The 22629-nt window shown below is 37.7% G+C and overlaps 1 protein-coding gene across 2 annotated transcripts in view; it reads right to left on the bottom strand.

Moving 5' to 3' along the window:
- Positions 1–5138: 5138 nt before the first annotated feature.
- The window catches only part of LOC125230718 (putative inorganic phosphate cotransporter), a 53837-nt gene continuing 36346 nt past the window's right edge, over positions 5139–22629 (bottom strand). Inside the window, exons 1-11 of one of the 2 annotated variants that reach the window (XM_048135976.1) lie at positions 22010–22135; positions 17219–17358; positions 14864–15043; positions 14014–14152; positions 13015–13232; positions 12483–12632; positions 11995–12127; positions 10061–10185; positions 6467–6589; positions 5806–5944; positions 5139–5220 (exon numbers count right to left, since the gene is read on the bottom strand). In XM_048135976.1, the coding sequence (XP_047991933.1) occupies positions 5171–5220; positions 5806–5944; positions 6467–6589; positions 10061–10185; positions 11995–12127; positions 12483–12632; positions 13015–13232; positions 14014–14152; positions 14864–15043; positions 17219–17358; positions 22010–22061 (1449 nt within the window). In that variant the 5' untranslated portion in view covers positions 22062–22135 and the 3' untranslated portion in view covers positions 5139–5170. Of the gene's footprint in view, positions 5221–5805; positions 5945–6466; positions 6590–10060; positions 10186–11994; positions 12128–12482; positions 12633–13014; positions 13233–14013; positions 14153–14863; positions 15044–17218; positions 17359–22009; positions 22136–22629 lie in introns of those variants that run through there. The other variant, XM_048135977.1, reaches the window with a different exon arrangement.

The raw sequence follows: 22629 nt of genomic DNA, 5'->3' as shown, positions 1-22629 counted from the left end.
ATATGTATACTGTCGCTTTTCATCTCAATGTTTGCTGCTGCTGACATTTTATTCCTATTATGTTAGCAGGAGTTAAAGGCGTGGTGGCCTAGCGGTAAGAGCGTGCGACTTTCGATCCGGAGGTCGCGGGTTCGAACCCGGCTCGTACCAATGAGTTTTTCTGAACTTATGTGCGAAACGTCATTTGATATTTCGTCACTATTTTTTAAAAAACTTGTATCTTCGTCTGTCAATGAATTGTAGTAAGTTTGTATGGAATGCATATAGACTTATTGCGTTTTAACTTTGAGGAGCATCGTGAGATACGAGATTTTTTCAAAGTAGTGACGATTTGCCAGTCGCTTTTCGGAGAAAGAAAACATCGTGAGGAAACCGGACTAATTCCAATAAGGCCTAGTTACCCTTCCGGTTGGAAGGTCAGGGTGGCTAGCCGAATGGCACAATCGCTCACGAAACGCTCACGAAACGAAGCGCTAGTAGATATCTATCTCTATCGCGCTTGCGTATTGGCGCGACAGAGCCAGCGGCGTATCGCTTTCGTTTGGCGTCGGAGAAATGCCATTCGGCTACGGGGCCTGATGGCAGTCGCTTTCGTAAAAACTAGTGGCTACGCGAAATCTTGGGATTAGTTGTCATAGCGGACCCCAAGCTCCCATGAACCGTGGAAAATGCCGGGATAACGCAAGGAGGATGATGATATGTTAGCAGGAGTTAGTAACTCCGAGTTATGTATCGAGGGACCTGACCTTATGCACAAATATAGAAAATTATTGTCGCTTAATGCTGCCACTGGTGTCCCTTTTATTTTGTATGTTGAAAGATAGGGATACATATTTTTAAGGTTTGGAAGACAAGAAAATTACAAAAATATAATCCTTCAGGTTTAGACAAAACATAATGAATAATCTAGGGATACGACCGGTCTGGCTCAGTCGGTAGTGACCCTGCCTGCTGAGCCGCGGTCCTGGGTTTGAATCCCGGTAAGGGCATTTATTTGTGTGATGAGCACAGATATTTGTTCCTGAGTCATGGATGTTTTCTATGTATATAAGTATGTATCTATCTCTCTCTCTCTCTCTCTTCGGTTCTCGAAATTGAACCGAAACATGTCGAACGCTATATCGACTTAATACGTGAGTAACCCGCTTAAAATATTTTTAAATATGAAGGCATGTTTACAAAAACAACATAACTACACTAGACATGAATTTACAGGAAACGAAAAAAACTAAATGTCTTCTTATATATTAACTATTGGACATAAACGTTGTATACGTTATTTAAGTAAGTGGCCATTAGTTCCGAAACACACGATTACACATCTCAAAGACAATTATTTTTGGAAAAAATATGAAAAATAAGTTCGTCAGTTATGCTGTTTTTGTAAAATTTTGTTAGTTATGTTCTTTTTGTTAGAAAATAAAACAAGTTTCTATAGAAATTATGTTTTGTATTCTATCATTAATCTTACTAAACTAGTGGATCTACTTTAATCTTCACATCCGCTGCTGTTGTCATCGTTATCTACCTCCAGAGACGACGATTCTTGACACGTATTATACAAAATTGATTAGTAGTATTGATGGCTCGATGGTTTGACCAAAAACTGCATCAATTTTCTCAAGTCGCCTACTTTGTGAAGATTAAGAGGAAGTGAAAACTCATAAGCACGTTTTAAATTGATGTTCTTGGGCATTTTCTTAATTTTTAAAAATTTTAGCAATATTCTTTAGGGTAAGACTATTCAACGATTCTGGGATGAAATGTTATTTCCACTTATTTTTAAGATGTGAAAGAAACTTCTGGATAGGTTACGTACATCAAACGCGATAGTTTTGTTTCCATTTTTTTACAATCGTACACTTATTTGCCAGTTACATAACCTAAAACGTTACGTAAGCTAAAAAGAGTTCACAGTTATGTTCTTTTTGTAAAAAACAATGTAGATATGTAGTTTTTGCAAAATGGGTATATTTTTGGGGACTGAGTGTGGACAATTGGGGTCATTTTTGGACACTATCTTTTGCTCTACGTATAGATCCTGCTTAGACGAATGCTATGATACCAAAAACTCAAATCCGCAAAAAATGTTAGTTATGTTGTTTTTGTAAACATGCCTTCATATGTATTTATCTATTTAAGTATGTATATCGTCGCTTAGCACCCAATAGTACAAGCTTTGCTTAGTTTGGGGCTAAGTTGATCTGTGTAAGGTGTCCCCAATATTTATTTATTTATTATTATTTATATATATAAAAAAAAAACTTAACCAAACAAATTACATACATACATTAATCAAATAACCCACCCCGCATCATTCCTGATGCAAAGATGCCCATCACACTGGCCGCGTTTCCACGCTGAACCGCGATGGCCAGCCTCTGCGTCAAGAACGACACGAGCGGGGGTTGAGACCCTTCTCCTACAGGCGATTCCCCAGCTCCCAGAGGAAAGTTCTTGCCTCCATACACCAACACCCACTTGTCTCCACTGCTAGAGGTATGAATAAATAATTTGACAAGGCTGAGTACTTGTCCCTTTTTAGAGCTGTCACCTGCTCAGCAGCTCCTCCTGCCGCCCGCATGGTGCGACCGAGGTGCGAGGCGGCAAACGTGCCAACGCAGGTGACATAAAAGGCAGGCCTCTTACCATCCGACCGGCTAAGTCCAGGAGGCTCCAGCACACAGGGGACATTGGCTGACTCCAGTGCTCTACGAATTATGTCATTCGCGTGGTGCCTTGGAAACCTCCCTGCGCTCCTGTGACAACTCAGAGCGTGGCGCCATCGAGCAGCAAATGCATGGATGTGGTTCACAATGGTGGTGTGTCTTCATTCGACACCCCTGCTGGGGTGTGAGTGGCCTCTTCCGCGGTGGGCGCTGTGGGGGCTGTGTCGGGGCGCGCCCCATCCTCGTGGGGCGGTCTGACGTCGTCATTTTGCGGACTACTGGGTGGTTCACAAACATCGCAGCCGAGACAAAGAGCAACGGCCACCCGCAACGATTTATTGTCGAGGAGAGTACCAAAGTTTGGGGAGGGGAGGGCGGGTGTGCAACCAGGCACCATATTCCGGCGCCAAAGCGGCGACCAACCTAGCTCTATCCGCCCCAGAAACGGCATTTAGAAGGCTGGCAAAGCGACGTTTGATGCCGACGTCGTCCCAAACGCGTTGTAGAAAAGCCTTACGCCGTGTCTTGCGTGGGCGACGGTCGCGCGATGGTCGCACGACGGCGATGCGAGGCATACGAAATCAAACCTTATCGATATGGAAGTATGAGACGCGAATACCGTCGCCCACGCAAGACACGGCGTATACAAATATTACAACATGATTAGAGTGCAATGAGGTAATTTCGAAAGTTGTCTAAATTTGAAAGTCATTACCATTATTTCCATCATATCGAGATTCCTCTTTCGAAATTACCCTGGCATTTCTGTACTTCGAAATTACCCCAATGTACCCTACTATATAATTTACGAATTAAAAAAAATAGTTTTCGGGTAGATATGACATGGCTATGTCATAAAATAAACTGGGATTAAAATGAAAAGTACTGGCATTACATTTTATTATTTTAAAATAAATTTAGTCTCAATGACATTCACGAAATAATAAAGACTAGATTTAAATACGGATGATAGTAAAAATAATTCTGAATGTTGTGGTTAGTTTCTAAACTAGTCATAAGTACATAGAATCAATTAGAATACAATAAAATATTAACTAAACTACTACAAATCATTACAATAAAAATCAATGTACACTCTAGCACAAATTAGTATATACATATATACAAATTCTACAATACTAACTATTTACAGTTACCAGCAATAATAGGTATGTTATCCATGGAACGTGCCATGCTCGGTATTCAGATGCAAGATCTAGTGAGGCATGTCGAGATCCGTCACATAAGGGCATTTTCAGAATTTGGGACCCATCAATTACCGTAAGTTGTTAACAAAAATTTAGTCACTGTCAGTTTTGTGACGATAATAAAGCATGTCAATAACAATATTGTTTTTGTGTTAATTATATTAATTTTAAACGATAATCTACGTTCAGAATGTGAAACAAGTAATTTTTTATAAAGTTTTTATGTTTAAAATTGTCGTCACAAAACTGACATCAAGTTAATTTTTGTTAACAACTTACGCTAATTTTGGGGGGACCCAAATTCTGAAAATGCCCCTAAACTAAAATGGAATTTGCTAGGCAGAGGCGGGACGTGAGCTAGGCAGAGTGACGGCAAATGGACTAACCCCTTTATTCATAAACGTTCACTAAAGTTATCAAGCCGATAAAGTTCGTTTGTCCCTTTCTATCACACCAATACGTCGGAAAGGGACAAACGAACTTTTCCCCTCTCTAGCTCGGAAACACGTGTTTTGTCCTTTAATACCAGCGGGTAAAAACGCATTTTATCCACTAGTGGGTAAAGTAATTTGACCTTGAATAAAGTCAAATTAACTACTTTAAAATTTATAAAAGTAGGTGAATCTAGTAATAAAGATGATTTACCACCTATGGAACTACTGGAAGCAGTGATAAACGCATTTTTTGCGTTGTAGTTTCCTCGCTATAGTGAGGGGAAAAGTTTTGTGTTACACTCGGGTGCAAATGTATTTTACTTCTCGTGTGTTAAAAAACTCGCAAGTTCAGGATTCTATTCTCGAACCACTCGCTTCGCTCGTGGTTCAACTATAGAATCCTTTCACTTGCTCGTTTTTCAATTCCACACTCGGCGTTAAAATACAACTTTGCCCCCTTGTATAACAAATAACTATTATCGGCTTGATAACTTTAGAGAATGTTTATGAATAAAAGGGTAAAAGTTTAACGGAATGGTGGCCGCTTGTAAGAAGTGCCTTGCATCAGTTGGCTCGAGGACATCCGGAAGATCGTGGGTCACAACTGGATGAGACTAGCTCACGACTGGGAGAAGTAGTGTAGTATAAGAGAAGCCTATGCTCAGCAGTGGGCGATACTGAGAGGATGATAATGACGAATAGAAGTTTAGAAAGTGCATTTTGCGTCATAGCAAAGCATCTTGGTCAAAATCTTGATAAATGCTTGATTTGATATTTCGCATGCGATTTGTAGCAGTACATACTAAAGGATATGGACGAGTATTTTGCTATGTCTCTGTACATTTCTTGTCAATATAATTCATTTCTTTTCTTCTGTGTCATTTTGCGCCAAAGCTGGTGTCATTTCTTCTGTAAAAACAATTTGAATCACGTTATTATTAATCACTAGCTACGCTCCCCGGCTTTACACAGGGAGTAAAGTACCTATTATAGAATTTCCTTAAAATATCTGCAGTTTTCTATCATCATATTTCTACCAGTTCGCATGAAATCTTAACGAATGATATATACCCGAATTTTCTCCAAGAATCATTCATAGGTGAAAATCTCATGAAAATACGTTCAGTAGCATTTGAAGTTATGGCGAACACACATAAACACAGGCAGCCGCGGCGGTTTTTTTTCACGTTTTTTTTTTTTTTTTTTTTGAAGCGAAAAAAAACCGTTTTTTTGCAACCCTAGGTGTGTTTAATATGATACTCGATAACGAGAACGTCACAGTAAATATTATATGTTTGCTACCAATTAAATCGTTGGAATGTTACAGTCAGAGATCGGACGGATTTGCGACATTCTTAGTGACTTACGTAATTTTAATGACTTTTAGTATGAGATGACGCACAAAAATCCGATCTCTGGTTATTACATAGTTATATGATACAACAAGAAGACTAGGCATTTGACAAAGAGGATAACAGAAGATGAATTCCTTACCTGGATCCGCACATTTATTGAAATCCGGACTATCCCAAGGTTGCCGTTTACTGCTTCCAAATAGAACGTAGACAGTGTTGGTGATGACACTCAACGCAGCTGTCGTGAGAAACACTATACGCCATCGACTCACGTCCGTCTGTGGATGAAAAGTTGATATTTTTGATACGGGGTGTAATTTTTTACACAGGCAATATTTTATGGATATTGTGAGTAGTGTGTAGTAATAGTGAATAATAAAATATCATACCTATTTTGTACATTTTTACATAGGAAGATCCTATTTCATTCAGTCTCAAAGACACAATCTTTGAGACGTAATGAATGCGATTTTTACTACAATCGCGCCACCGCTGCGCGCTTGGTGTTCATAGTTTAGAATTTGAGTGTTGGTTTATGTATCAGCTAGGTAAATAAACATTGTATGTTATAAAAATTATATCCTAAAGGTTGTCAGGTAAAGATCGCTCTTTAGCGATAAGACTACCTGTTGTCTATCTCTATTTATAATCATTTGTTTTGTCTCCACTGTATCGTTTGTTCTGTATCTCTTGCTGAGGTGTGCCAATATGCCAATAACGAGTATTCTGTCTATGTATAATATATTATAACATAGTTTATTGATACACAGTTGGTAAAACATATTGACGAATATACAAACCGGATCATTGTTCAGTATTAAAGCAGTAAATATTGGTGTCAGGATGCTGCCAGCGTTCGCTGAGAAGTTAGTCAATGACAATAACACGCCGGCGAAGTTCGGAGATATGTCCAGATGAGACATCTGAAATAGGAATTCTGTATTTGAATTGGTCCTGTGGCCTGATTCACTGCGGTGACAATTGACAGTCGACGAACCCGTCCTGATACTTTGTCGTTCAATGCCTGTCCAATCAACACATTTTGACAATATACCGATCCTGCAGGAGTAGGACATGATTGGTGAGAATTTGTCACTGTGAGGTAGACTACCTGTCCTGTATGAATGTATATCGTAGCGAGATACTGTCGCACTAATCAAGAGTTAGCCCTACGGGTACTAAATTGGTTTCAATATAAAGGCCATGCCAGGATAAGCTAAGTGAATCCGACCCCAGCGACTTTTGGCTTGTATTTTTTTTATTGATTTGTCTTTCTATTAGTAATTATGGTTCGGCTTCAAGAAATGAAGTAAAAAAAAATAATGAATAATTGCGAGGCTCTAAATTTACAGGTTGTATAAACTTTTTTCACATAATTATGTACAACTTATTTTTAGTTTAAAGAGCTTTGGTTCTTCTGTTATTCTGTGTTATTTTTTAAATAATAAATACAAATAAAATGACACGTCATAACATGTCTTTAACTTCTTGGATGAAACGTCTACGGGCATTTCTTTGTTTCACAGGAACTCGTCTATCTTGTTACGTCAATTTGATGGAGTGTCGGATATTGTATTACATCCCATGTCTTATGCCTTTTCTGTATGTGATCAATCAAAATGGTGGTAGCACTTGACTTTACTCTTGACACTAGTACTTATAGTTAATGGTTATATCCATAATCAAATTCCAAGTGTTAAAAACTTCGAACAGTTATAATTTTTTAAAATCATATTTGTATCAATTTTTAAAATGTATAATTATCAAAGAGGATCGAGTATTACAAATAGAGAGTTACTGTCGAAGTAAAATATGTGTAATCACAGTGCATAGACTGCCATCTCTTGATACAGGCTTAAAACTTTTGAACCTCAGTTTTGACAATTTGACCCATATTCTTAGCTTGATATGTGTTAAAATGTCAAATATTAATATTAGCGCCATCTAGCTGAGCGTACCCCAAAGTTGTAATGCCATCTAGGCTACCGTACCTTTTTCTGTATGGTACTGAGGTACGTTTTTTTCTTAGACTTTATCTGTCTGTACGGAGTTATATATGTCTTTGATAATTATGAAGAAATCTCAATGCACACTGTTTAAATAAAACAAATATAAAAATATGAAATATCTATTTGAAACGGTTAAAATGGCTGCATTCGTAAAATCTCTCCTCTGCACTGTGTCGAAGAATGAACCATGAGTGTTGTGTAGTGCGCAAGATTTGTGTTTAACGTGAGTTATTTATCTTTTTAGGGTACGGAACCTAAAAGGAAAAACGGAACCCTTATACCCTAGGTAGGATCACTCGTGTGTCTGTCTGTCCGTCTGACACACTCACAGCCGATTTCTCCGAAACTACTGGACCGATTTACTTGAAATTTGGTACACATAAATGTAAACCTGTGACCCAAAGACGGACATGTAATTTAAATTAAGAAAATTCTATAATGGGGGCCACTTTTGGGGGGTAAAAGTGAAAATTAAAAATCAAAGTTTCTAGAATTATATTGTGCTACATGTCAAATGAAAGAGCTTTTTATAAGTATTTCAAAAATATTTTTTTTATTTATTATTAATGGGCTTGCTCTTGGCCACGGACTAGCCAAAAGTAAAGATGTGGCCTACGATGGAGTGAGCTCGCCCAGAAGATGCCTGTTCACTCTTTTTCCTCTATTTCTTTTTCTCTCGCTCGCTACATTTCTACAGATAACTATCACTTGGGCTCTTTTCTTTCTGACGTGTTGGAAGTTGGTTGCTCTACGGCAAAACCCTATCCGTAATCATTACTTAGGAAAAATAATGATATCGATTTTTTAAGTGCCGTAGGCTTCTCGACGTAGTCGTAAAATGCCAGCTCGTAAAATTATGTGAAGCGGAATATTATTGGATTTTATGGATCAGAACGAGATGTGGCACAAAGTTAATGTTAAGAAAAAAGTCTCGAGTGAGTAATATTACTTCTTCGAATGTTTATTGCATGTCTACTGGAAGAGATTAGTTCAGGATCCGGGTCGTGTAGCACCACATAAGGAAGGAGATCAGACATGCTCATTTGTATTGTAATGCGTCTGTCGCTTGTTCTTGAGCCCATATACAAAAAGAATAGAGATAAAGGAGCAACCTCTTTATGTATCAGAAGTGCACATATAAAAGAAAAGATAAGTGGCGCTGCAATCACAGGTAAATAAGGGTTTGACAATGTCTTCCTTTCTTGGTAGTAACCCTGCCTACGGAGCAAGAGGTCCCGAGTTTAAATCCTGATCAGAGCTTTTTTATTTATTTCGACAGATGTTTTACCAGATTTATTTTATTTTTTTAATATCCAAAAACATTTTGTCACAAATTTTCATTTTTACAACATTACCTAAGATGGGGCAAACAATGTAAAAGGGCTTAAGTGATCATGGAAATACATTTGTATAAATAAAATAATAACTAAACACAATAAAAAGACACAAATAGAAAATTAAAATATAACAAAACCGGCCAAGAGCGTGTCGGGCCACGCTCAGTGTAGGGTTCCGTAGTTTTCCGTATTTTTCTCAAAAACTACTGAACCTATCAAGCCTAAAACAATTTCCTAGAAAGTTTTTATAAAGTTCTACTTTAGTAATTTTCTTCATATTCATATTTTTTAAATATGGTTCAAAAGTTAGAGGGGGGTGGGACATACTTTTTTTTTCCTTTAGAAGCGATTATTTGATAATTGAAAGGTCTCAGCCGGTTATTTGTGCGACTGTTCTACTTCAACAGATTTTCCTCCTTATCTCTGTTCTCCATGCCCATATACTTGTAGGTGGACGCTCATTTCTATGTCTGTGTACATGCGAAGGACCAGCGAGTCGTGTCATCTCATCATCACGCACGCACACAACGACAACTGTATGCTGAATGAGCCTAACAACTGCGGTACGTACGCGCGCGGCGTGCCCGCGCTCTTTAGTATTTAATAAAGTATTCTTATAGTATTAATAATTATCGCAAATTATAAATGCAGACATCAATCGCAATGAAAAAAAAAACCAACAGTGATCGACTCTGGCCAACGTTTGACTCGAACCCACTTCCCTGGATTGCCGGTCCAAAGCGTTACCAATTGCGCCAGCCGACCATCCGTCCATGACTGCGAATTTAATCATTGCGACTGTGTGTTTATAATTTGCGATTTATAAAGTGGTACGTTCCACAATAAAAAAGGCAAATCTATATGTTTATATTTAAACATATATGGATTATTAACATTCATAATTATATTAATTATGTACAATTCGAGTAGCACTTAGAAAATAGGCCTTTGTATGCTCATGATGATGATGAGTTGACATCCAAACGTTTTTTTACTCTTGAAGCTAATTAAACGAGATTGACGTAAAATAATGAAGTTTTTGTCTTACCATAAAGCCAGCAGCGTTGAAACCGGATAATGTTAAAGCGATGACGAGAACAACAATGGCCGATATCTTGTTCTCTGGACCAAGAAAAGATAGCACGACGAGTGACGCTGACATGCCGAAAAATGCTTAAAGAAAAATGAAAATATCGTTAATTTTATTATAAGTACCTACAATGTTATCTTAGGCGTTAGGGACATTTATTTAATCGTATGGCATAAATAGGTTCACAGGTATACAGTATTTTATATCATAAAAAGTATGTCACAAATTGATGTCCAAGGTTCTCAGCCATTGAGCTGCGTCAGGAGTAGTAGTTTTTGTAAATAGTCTGGCTTAGCCTTACTAATACCTTCCACGTTAGGGACATACAGTGGTAAGAGACTAGTCGTATGATATTTTCATACAAAATCTTTCATCATACAAAAACAGGAGGAGCGCGAAGTATCTCATTGGCGAAATGGACTAACCGTCCTTTTTTAGGTAGCTACCTATCTGTATAAGCCATTTGTTTAGCAGACTGCAAAATGAAATACACAATATACAAAATGTTTATTTTTAATTTTAAAAGACAAGTAACTTTACTCATCCCGGGTCCCTAAGAAAAAATGCCGCCGTTTGTTTTCACGTTTATGTTCTATGCTATGAACGTTGTAGGGTGCATTAGGGTAATTTCGAAAGCCGTCTAATTTCGAAAGTCACATAAAAATCACCATTATATCTATCATATCAAGACTATCAAGATTTCCCTTTCGAAATTACCCAAGCATTTCTGTACATACACCACATTATTCAATTCACAATTTATAATTTATTCAATTCTTTCTTACGTTATAATTCAAGTCTATTCTTACTTTACCCGATTTTTAGTCTAAAGATCGTCCTATTGTGATTCTAAGATTTACGACAAGAGTTGATAAGCTTAAACGCTCGAGGCGGAAGGGTCAGACCGGTTGAAGCTATTGTGAAAAATTATTATGTCCATGATTTGTTGGCACTTGGGAAGCGGGAGTTGAATAGTCAAAGAGCTGATTAAGACTAATTAATTTCATGATAACGATGCTGCTGAAGCGCTGGTGGCCTAGCAGTAAGAGCGTGTGACTTCGGAACTTATGTGCGAAATGTCATTTGATATTTGCCAGTCGCCGTTTTTCGGTGAAGGAAAACATCGTAAGGAAACCGGACTAATACCAATAAGGCCTGATAGAAGGTCAGATTGCAGTCGCTATCGTAAAACTACTGCCTACGCAAAATCTTGGCATTAGTTGTCAAAGCGGACCCCAGGCTCCCATGAGTCTTGGCAAAAGCCGGGATAACTCAAGGAGGATGATGATGCTGTTATCAAATTAGCATATTTATTAAAAAAAAATTTTAAATTATGATGGCTGGTCTCGTCTAGTCATCCCGATACCCGATAATTGATTCATGCGTGAGAGTGAGTGAGTGAGTGACTATAAAAATACTAACTAGCATTGTTATCTTTCTGCGGATTAGCAAAGCAACATTTTTAATTTATGGATTACTTAAATGGATTTCCGCAAAGTAATGCCTGACTCCATCCAGTCGACTCACCGGCACTGCAATAGGCTAGTTTCCTACTAGTCAAATTAGCTTCTTTTTAAGAACTGTCAAAACGATTTGTTAATATGGAATTACTATGAAATACTGAGGAGTGACGTCACGGTCAATTCATTTACTTTATATCTTTCTCTTTGACTTATTAAATAGAAGTTATGTTTAAACATAACTACTATCCATGTTTTTCTTCTAATTATGTGGTGCTTTATTTCGTGCAATAAATAAAGAGTAAACACTAAACAGTAATAAAATATTTTATTTTAAGTATAGGAAACTAGTTAATTTTATGGCTTACGACATACGAGATCATCAAGTTTTTGTATATTGGCCATAGAATGTTATTATATGTAGGTACTTACATATAGAATTAAATATCTTCCTACAAACTCCTACGGAGAGAATTTTTCTATTGTATATTTCTTCACAAACGGCAGATGACGCCACTGAGCCGATCCACATTCCAATGTATGGAAGAGCAGATAAAGATGCACTCTGAAATATAAAACACAACGATTAAAAACATTAACTTAAGAAAAACTGTCCTGATCATCTTACAAATAAATGCCATTATAGGGTTCGAAGCCGGAACCACCTTCACAAGCAGTTTGCTTGCAAGATATGATACAGATATGTATGTCTATAGTGACTTGTCTTGTAATTGAAAAGTCGTTTTTTTTCAATGAAATACAAGTACGATTGATGTCCTATCTAGATCTAGAATTTTGACGTATGGTAAAGTTTACGTTTAGATTACTATTTCAAAATAGAATACCTATTGCGAGCCGTGCATTGATAAAATTGATTATAGTTATTTCTCTTTCTCCATACAAAGTCGGATCCTACTTACAGTTTTTAAAGAAATTTGAAGTCCCCGCTCCAGATATGTAGGTAAGTCCACGAAAAACAGCACAAAATTGACAGCACTGCCTATATGTGTGACGACTAGCACCCAGAATACTTTTGTTCGGAATATTGCTCTCCATGGGGTACGCATTTCCTGGGAATGCAATAAACAAAGTATCAGACAAAATAATATTCCACTTCCTTCTAGGTATAGAAGTCACTTAAAAATATAAAAATAGACTCATAAGTGCAATTGAAAACAAGGAAAGCACTTTATAAAACTTAAAGCATATTTCATTATAAACTGAAATAGATACTAAAGAAAAAATAAAAAGTGATCAAGCCCACTGGTGGCGAAGCCGGGAATCGAACCCGGGTCTCCAGCTATCGCGGCTGACGTGTTTGACCGCTACACCTCACCCGCTAGTGTATTTTATCTCTGAAGCTGACCAACTCTAAGGGCAAGCAATGTGTGCTAGCACCCTCCTATACGAAAGCTGCGGTATATTTTTCTTATTTCTTCGAATTTCCGTTACCTTAGATCCTCTTGCATTCAATCCTTTCTCTATATATTTTCTTTCTTCATCTCTCATCAGCTTGTGATCTCCTGGTGAATTTGCCGCTAGGAGGTAAAAGATGGCGGCCGATACAAATACTAGCCCCGATATGGAATAAAATATGAGCTTCCAACCGATTGCCGTTTCTGCCAGAATGCCTGACACAGGCATGGCCACTATCGTACCAATCATTGATCCTGAAATGTTAAAAAAAAATAATTACACTATATCGTAAAAATCCATTATCGGTCTCTTTAAAAAAAAAATAATGACACAGCGATATGATACCGATAAGTCAGTGTCTAGTGACGTTTTTGGTTAAAATGACCATTATTTGATACTGACATTATCAGTATTAATATTGTGTCGTATGTTAGAAGTATTGTTTGAATTGAGCAGTAGGAATCTTCATTTAAAACACTTTCTCGGAGAAAATTTACTTTCATTCCTTAAATAAAGTGGCGGTTTACTAGCAAATTGCTAAGAAATCCAATTTAAAATGAGACGGCTCGAAACGAAATGCTAATTTTATTTATTCTAGTGTCGCAATAATTGTGCAAATTGTGAACGGAAGTAGTATGAAAATGGCTCAAATAAAATTAACCAAAGCAGTTGAAAACTTTGAATCAGGTTGGCAATTTCAATTGGCTAGTAATTTCACTAATTTAAATATTTCACGTTTTATATTATTGACTGGGAGTGTCAATGCGTCCACTGGTGTATAGCACGCGTCTTCTCGATTACTTACTTACTTGCTTGCTTGGCTGGCGCGATAACCCAAAATGAGTTCTGACCTCCAACACAAGAGCACGCCATTTGACTCGGTCTTGAGCGGTATCGCGCCAGTTTTCGCCGACGCCGAGCTCACGGAGGTCTACCTCCACTCTATCCGCCCAACGATATTTTTATTTTCTTCTCGATTAATTGAATTTAAATTAAACGCCAGATGAAAGTTTTTCTTTTAACGTGGACAAGTACCTCCATAAACGACTGCGGTGTACGATGTTCGTTCGTGAGCTGGAAGCCATCGGCCTATCAGTGTGTGCGATGCGGGAAACAAACAGGCTTGAGATAGACCCATCAAGACCCTAGACGCACACATTAGACGCCAGCCACCCTGAAAGTAAATAGACAGGTATTGAAAACACCTCATTTTTCCTCATCCGTAAGTCCTGTTCCACCATTATTTTATATTATATTGGAATAGTTTTAATTATAGTTATTTTAGGTAAAGGCCTGGTGGCTTAAATGGCAGAGTGCTAGAGTATCGATCCAGAAGCCATGAGCTCATGTAAAACCTAAGGCAATAATTTTCCACTTTTAGTTTCAAGCCTTCTAAGCATGGATTGCAGATGTTTCTGGTTGTTAAAGAATAATTTAGCATGGTTAGCGCATCGTAACTGGTGTACTTATTTCCAACATGACTTGGAACTCTCGTAGCCATTTGAGAACTGTAACGCTCATAGTAGATTTCGTTACAGGTTCTTTTGACCTAGCTTAAGTATGTGTCGGAAATAAAACTATGGAAACGGATTAAATCGCGTATAATGAATTTAAAATACATAGTTTTATTTCATGAGTAACTATCGCGGTAACCGAAGACAATATTATATGTGTCGGAAAGTTTTGCTTATTAGGGATGAGGTCTTGGTGGTTCAGATAGCAAAGCGCAACAGTATCGATCCAGAGTCTAAGTCGCGCCCAGGGCAACAATTTTTCACTTTTAAATTTATTCTATGACTATGTATGTATTATCATTATTATTCTCAGATGTTTCTGATAATATCAAAAATTTCGATAATTAAATAAACCACTAGCATTAACTTACCAACTCCGCAAGTTTTGGTATCATCAAGTTGATGACGGCGTTCGCAACCATAGCTGTCAGTAGTATAGGTTTGCCTCCAAAGCGTTTGGATAGAAGACCGCCAGGGATTTGCATTATGATGTATCCCCAAAAGAAAGAAGAGAGGATAAGGCCCTGGGTCTCCTTATCCCAGTCGTATATCTGTAAACATTATACACATCAATGAGTGTTAAAATGTATGTTGGGTCTGATATCCTTTACCATGAGATTTTGATATTTTAGAACGTTCCACGACGAAAAGTTCAACGAAAACTTATAATATTTATATGATATTAACCGTGCGGGGGCGCCGTTCACTACAAACACACTACTCGTTTTTCATACAGTCAATGTTAATTTCTGCCACATTTACGCTAACAAACAAAAATAATGCAATCTAATCGTCAAAAACTCACTATGGGAACTCAGAACGTAGTAAAAGACTAGTATATAATTATGTAAGTCACGTAGTTATTTTTCGCTACTTGGTTCACTAGATGAAGAGAGAACATTTATTTTTGAATAATTCAGCAATGCAGTGTCTAACAGACCCTACGACCTTCAGATGGTCTGATAAGTAAAAAATCGATGAGTAGAATTGCCAATTGCAAGCATTAAATGTAGAAAATGTCAATAATGAATAGTGGCCATTATGGTTATAAGTTCGAATATATAATATACGAAGTATCGAAGTTTGATATTTTTATTTATTTTTTCGTGCCCGTATTTAATAATTTAACTGTCCTAAGAACGACATCGGTGTGCCATACCTAAAGAAATAACTTAGAGTTCATAATGAAGGTTATGGCCTCACCCATAAGCAAATGTTCATCTTGTCTAGTATCTTTGCCTTATCTACATATAATATTTGTTCTCCTAGAGATAAAAATCTAATTTCACACACCGTGTTTACATTTCAACTATGCCAACAATAAATATTGCAGTTCAACTTGGGATTTCCATACATGTAACAAGTACGTAATTGAAATGTTCATAGTGACAGCTTAATCAAGAATGGGTGTAAACTCCAAATGAAACCAGCGCCGTTTACACGAGAACTGTTATTTTGCACCATTTGCTATCATATGACTGAAAGCGATTGCATACTATAAGTAAAAATAATATAAAACAAAAGTCTAAGTATTTGTGATAGATACATAGGTAAATAGAAACACATAATAAAATTTACAAATACATACATGAAAAAAAATTAAACATAAATTAAAATACTTACACAACATAAAAATACCTAAATGTCTTGTTATAGACGGAGTTCTGACATTTGAAAGTTTTTATCTCGGAAATCACTGTTTAAAATTGAAAAAAATATTGAATTTCCTCGCCAAAGGTGGGTTCCTTGATTTAAGCAATTACCTCAAAATATGTTATTGCCTGTAACGTTTATCAGGCGCTACCCAAATTACTGATTCCATACAGCTGAAATCGCAGGCAAAAGCTAAATGGTATAAATAGTAAATTGAATTTCCTGCCAATATATGGAATCGGTTCGCGGTACCGCAGATTGGTAGACATTTTCATTACGAAAATACTCGGCGACGATCCCGCGGGGCATTTCCCGAGCTGACAGCGACGTCGATTGGTTTCATTTGTGATTGGTTTCATGACACTGGCATGCCTACTGATATTTATAATAACTAATATTTTCTTCTTTCTTTCTTTTTCTTTTCAGCGAGGAAATGTCGCCAGTGTCCTTGGTACAATGCCTCAAGGGCCTATTTTAGACATTAGCTAGCTTTTAACTTTCGTCTTAGTTTCTTATATAATTGTGTAAATATGTTCATGTAAATAAAGATTTATATTTTCTAGTTTGTTTTAGACACGATATGAAACTTTAATTTTTCATGTGTTTAACGTAGAATATTTATTATAATTATGTAGGTACATCCATATTATAAATGGGAAAGTGTGTGTGTCTGTTTGTTTGTCCGTCTTTCACAGCAAAACGGAGCGACAAATTGACGTGTTTTTTTAAGTGGAGATAGTTGAATGGAAAGTGTATGTCACTTTGGCTACTTTTTGTCTTTTTCTAACCCACCACTCCTAAAATGGAGGGTGGAAGTTTGTATGGAGCATTGCATAATTTTCGACATTAACGCGAGAGAAGCTGAAGGCAAAAGCTAGTTCTAATTGTCAAGAGGGCGGTGTTATTCTGATGTATGCAATTATAATACAGTATGAAGTTATATTATTATAGTATGAAGGAAATAGTTCTAACGAAATTTGTATATTATTGTGTAGATTTTTTTATTTATTGGCTGGCTGCTATTTGGCGCGTTACACCTTTTTAAATTCTACAAACTGGAAACTAAGCAATACCTTAACGCTAGTGTCGTTCCTGCGACTTTTGTCAGTCATCGCTAGAATAGCCACTCCCATACTGCTCCGTGCGATAAAGAGAGCCGTCATGCAAATGCACATCACGCTCATCTGGATGTGGCGAACGCCGATACCATGGCCTGAAAGATAAAAAGGCTTTTATAGTTTTATAATCCACATCGCCGACAAAATTCAGAAGAGCAGGATGGATGATCACGAAAAATTCAATGCACCAATAAATTGCTCTGATATTTAGAATAAGGTGATATGTTGACAATTTGAAAGTGCTTATTGTAGGCCTATTTGATTAAAGACTATGAAAAAATAAACCCTTCTGACTACATAAGGAATTTAGCACTACTACTTTTCACATCGGAAAGTAGCTATGAACAATTGCTGAATCGCTTTTGAGTGACAGTCTGAGACCGTTTTCACATTATCCGATCCGATATCAGATATCGGAAGGATTTGAATAGAAAAAATCCAAGCTGGCGCCTGTAATGTATGGGATATCGGTCCGACATCCGATATCGAATCGGATAATGTGAAAACGAACTAACGGCAAAAAGCACGGCTGTAAAATGCTCAGTTCACACTTGGTGGCGGAATGTGAAAACGAGCTACGAGGCTGGACTGGGTACGTAGCCGAATGGCATAAACGCTCACGAAACGAAACGCTTACATACATACATACATACAATCACGCCTGTATCCCATAAAGGGGTAGGCAGAGCACATGAAACCACTAAAGCTTCAGTGCCACTCTTGGCAAATAAAGGGTCGAAAGGAAACGAAACTGACATTGCAGTGACAGGTTGCCAGCCTCTCGCCTACGCCACAATTTAACCCATATCCCATAGTCGCCTTCTGCGACACCCACGGGAAGAAAAGGGGTGGTGAAATTCTTAACCCGTCACCACACAGGCAACGCTTGTAGATATATATCTCTATCGCTCTTGAGTATTGGCGCGACTAACTTTCGCGGCGTTTCGTTTTCGTTTCGCGTCGCAGAAATGTCTTTCGGCTACAGCACTTGAGCTGGAACGAGCTAAGGTGTTGGCTCAAGATAAAAGTGTGGAAGGATCTTGTGGAGGCCCTTTGCTCAAATGGTGCCTTAGGACCAACAGCAATAACTTTGAGAGCCAGGGACGGATGAAGTGCTAAAGGATATTCTGAGTGAGTCCAAGTAATCCGAGGACGATGTCGTAAACAAAGCAAAGTGGTGAAGATTATGGGAAAGCTGGCCTCATCTCATCACCATGTGGGATACATATATATCAACAGAAAGAGTTTCAGAGTACTTATATTCTAAGAAATCAGTACATTCACAAACTCCTGAGAGAGAAATAAAAAAATCAAAGCCTTCATGCTGCATGCGCGAGTTACTAACATTAAGGGCCAGATGCATCAACCACATTTAAACGACACATCATCGTCACGCAGCAGACGTCTAACGGATCATCCATACAATTAAATTTAAGGAATGCTTTAACGATGACAGACGATTCGATGCAACAGGCCCTAAATGTTCTATCAATTCTTTTTTTTTTTTTTAGAATACGTTACTTGATACGGAAATTGTATACAATTCTTGAGTGAGTAACTGTTAGGGCCGCTATCGCTATTATTCTCTTTCTCTATAGAATGAATTACATTTTCCGTGACGCTTAGGATGTCAGGATTGTCAGGTAAAGTAGGTAGATAGATAGATAGATAGATAGAATACTCTTTATTGGCACACCTCAGCAAGAGATACAGAAAAAAGATACAGCGGAGACAAAACAAATGATTATAAATAGAGGCAGACAACAGGCGGTCTTATCGCTAAAGAGCGATCTCTACCAGACAACCTTTGGGTAGCGGAAATAAAAAAACATAATCAGAAAGAGTAGGTGCTTCGAAATGAAAAATCATACTTATTCTAATTTCCAACACACAAATTGAATAAACATACACGTATAAGAGAATATAAATAGACTTACATAAACATACTTAAATAGTAATATACAGCAAGACAGATATATAGTAACAAACCAACAATATACAGCAATCATACCAACCACAGAGTAAAAATAGCAATACGATCACTAAGGGAGAGATAAATAATGTTCTTTAAGCATTTTTTTAAAAACAGAAATAGATTGAGCCCGTCTAATGCCCGGAGGTAGAGAGTTCCAGAGTCGAACAGCTTTGAAAGTAAAAGAGGAGTTGTAAAATTTTGAAGAAGAAGATGGGACAGACAAAAGTAGACTGCGGGACAACCTTACAGAATTAAGGTAACTAAAACGCGCCTTGAGATACTGGGGAGTTGTAGGAAGAAATAAAATGCAATACAAGAGGGACAAGATATGAAGGTTACGACGATAGCGAATAGGAAGCCACTTGAGCTGTGAGCGAAAGTGAGAAACATGGTCATACTTGCGTAACCCAAATATGAACCGAATGCAAATATTTTGGATGCGCTCAAGTTTATTTAGTTGGTCCTCCGTTAGGTCAAGATATGAAACGTCAGCATAGTCTAAGATTGGGAGAAGGAGAGTTTGGGCAAGCGCAATTTTGGTCGGAATAGGTAGAAAATTTCGCAGTCTCCTGAGGGAACATGCTGAAACAATCATCCTCCTGCTTACTTCGCCAACTTGAGGTGCCCAAGATAGAGTACTGTCCATTAGAAGTCCCAGATTTTTCACCAACGGGGAGTAGGTTATTATAACGCCATCAAAGTAGATTGGAGGCAGAGCATTAAGGTCGATTCTCGATAATAGTTTGGGACCTCCAAAGACGATACTTTGGGTTTTTGATGGGTTCACTTTAAGGCCAAAGCTTAGACTCCAGTTTAAGATTATCGCCAAGTCGTTGTTTATGCAGCTAATGACTGATGGAAGATCCTCAGCTTTACCTTGTGAGTAAATTTGAAGGTCGTCGGCATACAGATGATAATGAGAAGAAAGGTTATTGGTAATGGAGTTTATAAATATAGAGAAAAGTAAAGGGGACAACACGCCGCCCTGCGGTACGCCAGCCAGCGTGTCGCACCAGGATGAGAGAAAATCATTATTATAAATTAGTAGTTATTATAAATTTAAAAAAAAAACTCTTTTGAAATCGCAATGGTAATAGGATTGTTTACGTTTGTCGTCGTTAAAATAGTTGTTTCGTTTTAGGAATCTATTTAATATCCTCTCAACTTTTGTATTCTTGGTCACCATAAAAAGTTATCGTCGAAAATCAGACGGTTTCATTTCCTACCACAGGCACCTTTATAGCGTCGTTTGAACTGTGGATAGTAATGGAATCTAATTTAATCGTTTCAATCGAAGTTTGGGTATAGTGAATGCCAGAAGCTCTTGCTTTTATGACTCCAATAACAAAATACGTTATATACACCTAAAGCTCAGAAGATAATTTGTAAAAACATAGCAAAAACTTACAAATAAACACTTTATACTAAAAACTTATAAATAAAAACACACAAGTAAAAAATTTGACCTAAGTCGTCACTAATTCACTTAAATTAAATACTATCTGTGCACACAATATGTTTATAGTTATAGGCCAGCTCAGTACTTTAAGTAAAATTGTAATTTATTTTTCTATTAATGTCTGTAACTTATTTTATGAGCCAAATAAATAAAAATAAAAATTGGTAAGGTGCCCAGAAGGCTGGCTGCATTTGCCCCGCTGATAGCTATGTTGATCAGCTGAGCGAAATATTGGCCAGCCCTCTGGTCACCCGATGCCTCTATGAGGCGCTTGGTCAGCAGCTCCTCATAGAGGTGTCACACACTAGGCCCCCACGGGTTTCAACCCCAAACGTCGCAAATATGTAGCTAATGCGTGGCATGCGACGTTTGAGGTCTTCAGCCTAGGATGCAGCCGCATCAACACCAACTTTGTAAAATATACTTGAAATATCGATATGATTATAAAAATCGCATTTAACTGTATTAAGGCGATGGTCCGTGATCTCAGAGAATATTGACTAAAGACACAACTTATGTCTTCAATAACTAAGTTTTACCGTGTTCCAGATGTTACAAAAAGTATAAAGTGTATAAAGGCAAATCCAGTCATCATCCTCCTTGCGTTATCCCGGCATTTGCCACGGCTCATGGGAGCCTGGGGTCCGCTTTGACAACTAATCCCAAGATTTGGCGTTGGCACTAGTTTTACGAAAGCGACTGCCATCTGACCTTCCAACCCGAAGGGTAAACTAGACCTTATTGGAATTAGTCCGGTTTCCTCACGATGTTTTCCTTCACCGAAAAGCGACTGGCAAATATCAAATGACATTTCGCACATAAGTTCCTAAAAACTCATTGGTGCAAGCCGGGGTTCGAACCCGCGACCTCCGGAACGAAAGTCGCACGCACTTACCGCTAGGCTACCACCGCTAAAGGCAAATCCAGTATCGTGTTCTATTTTGAGTCATAAACAAAATAAAGCAAGGCATTATCATTGTCGGCCATCTTTCCAATTTCTCGCCTCTACTGAATTAATAAGTACACAAAACCATAAAACTCCCATGAAACATACTAAAATATTTTAAAGGAATAAAAAACCACTCGACATGTTTCGATCCATTTTCGAGGTTATTTTTCAAGAGTAACGAACAATCCCAAGTTACTTGTAACATGTCGGGCGATTTTAGGCTAATTTGAGGTACCTTAGTAAACAGCTTAAATTCCTTTTACATATACATATACACAAGACTAATGACACAGATTCCTACTATATTTGTAAACATATTCTTTATGCTATATTTTTTTTAAGTAAAAACAATAAATACTGTACGTTCTATAGCCACAGCCATTGAGTTTTTTCTAGCTCCCTTCTTGTCCACCATTTTCCTTCACAGCACACTCCAAAATGACACCATCAACACTTTAACCCATCCTATTAAACACATTTATACTCAAGCCACTTATACATAAAAATAAACTTTACATACGGAGTATGTCAGTTTAATATCCTTTAGCCACCTAATATGTTGCGTGAAACTTTGATTGACATAAGTAAATAAGTATAAGTCCTATCTGTCTTTCTCTGAGCTACTATATTTAAAATGTTTACAGAGAATTATCATTATGTGCCCTAATTGACCCTGTCGACGTTGCTGAAAATAGGCATATTGTACAACCGTTTCCAATATCATGTCAAAGACTAAAAGCACTAGACCCTTGGCAAGCGAGTAACTAAAACGCGGGTTACCTTAGAAGGTGACATATTATAGCGTCAAGTAGCGCATTTCAGGATCGTATCTGATCAGGGTACGTAGCCGAATGACATAAACGCTCACGAAACGAAACGCTCGTAGATATCTATCTCTTGCGTATTAGCGCGACAGAGCCAGACTACCTTTCGCGGCGTTTCATTTTCGTTCCACGTCGTAGAAATGCCATTTGGCTCCGGCA

The sequence above is a fragment of the Leguminivora glycinivorella genome, chromosome 10 (genome assembly GCF_023078275.1).
Source record: "Leguminivora glycinivorella isolate SPB_JAAS2020 chromosome 10, LegGlyc_1.1, whole genome shotgun sequence".
NCBI lineage: Eukaryota > Metazoa > Arthropoda > Insecta > Lepidoptera > Tortricidae > Leguminivora > Leguminivora glycinivorella.
Note: the sequence above shows the minus strand (reverse complement) of the source record. Positions and strands in the feature narration are given on the sequence as shown.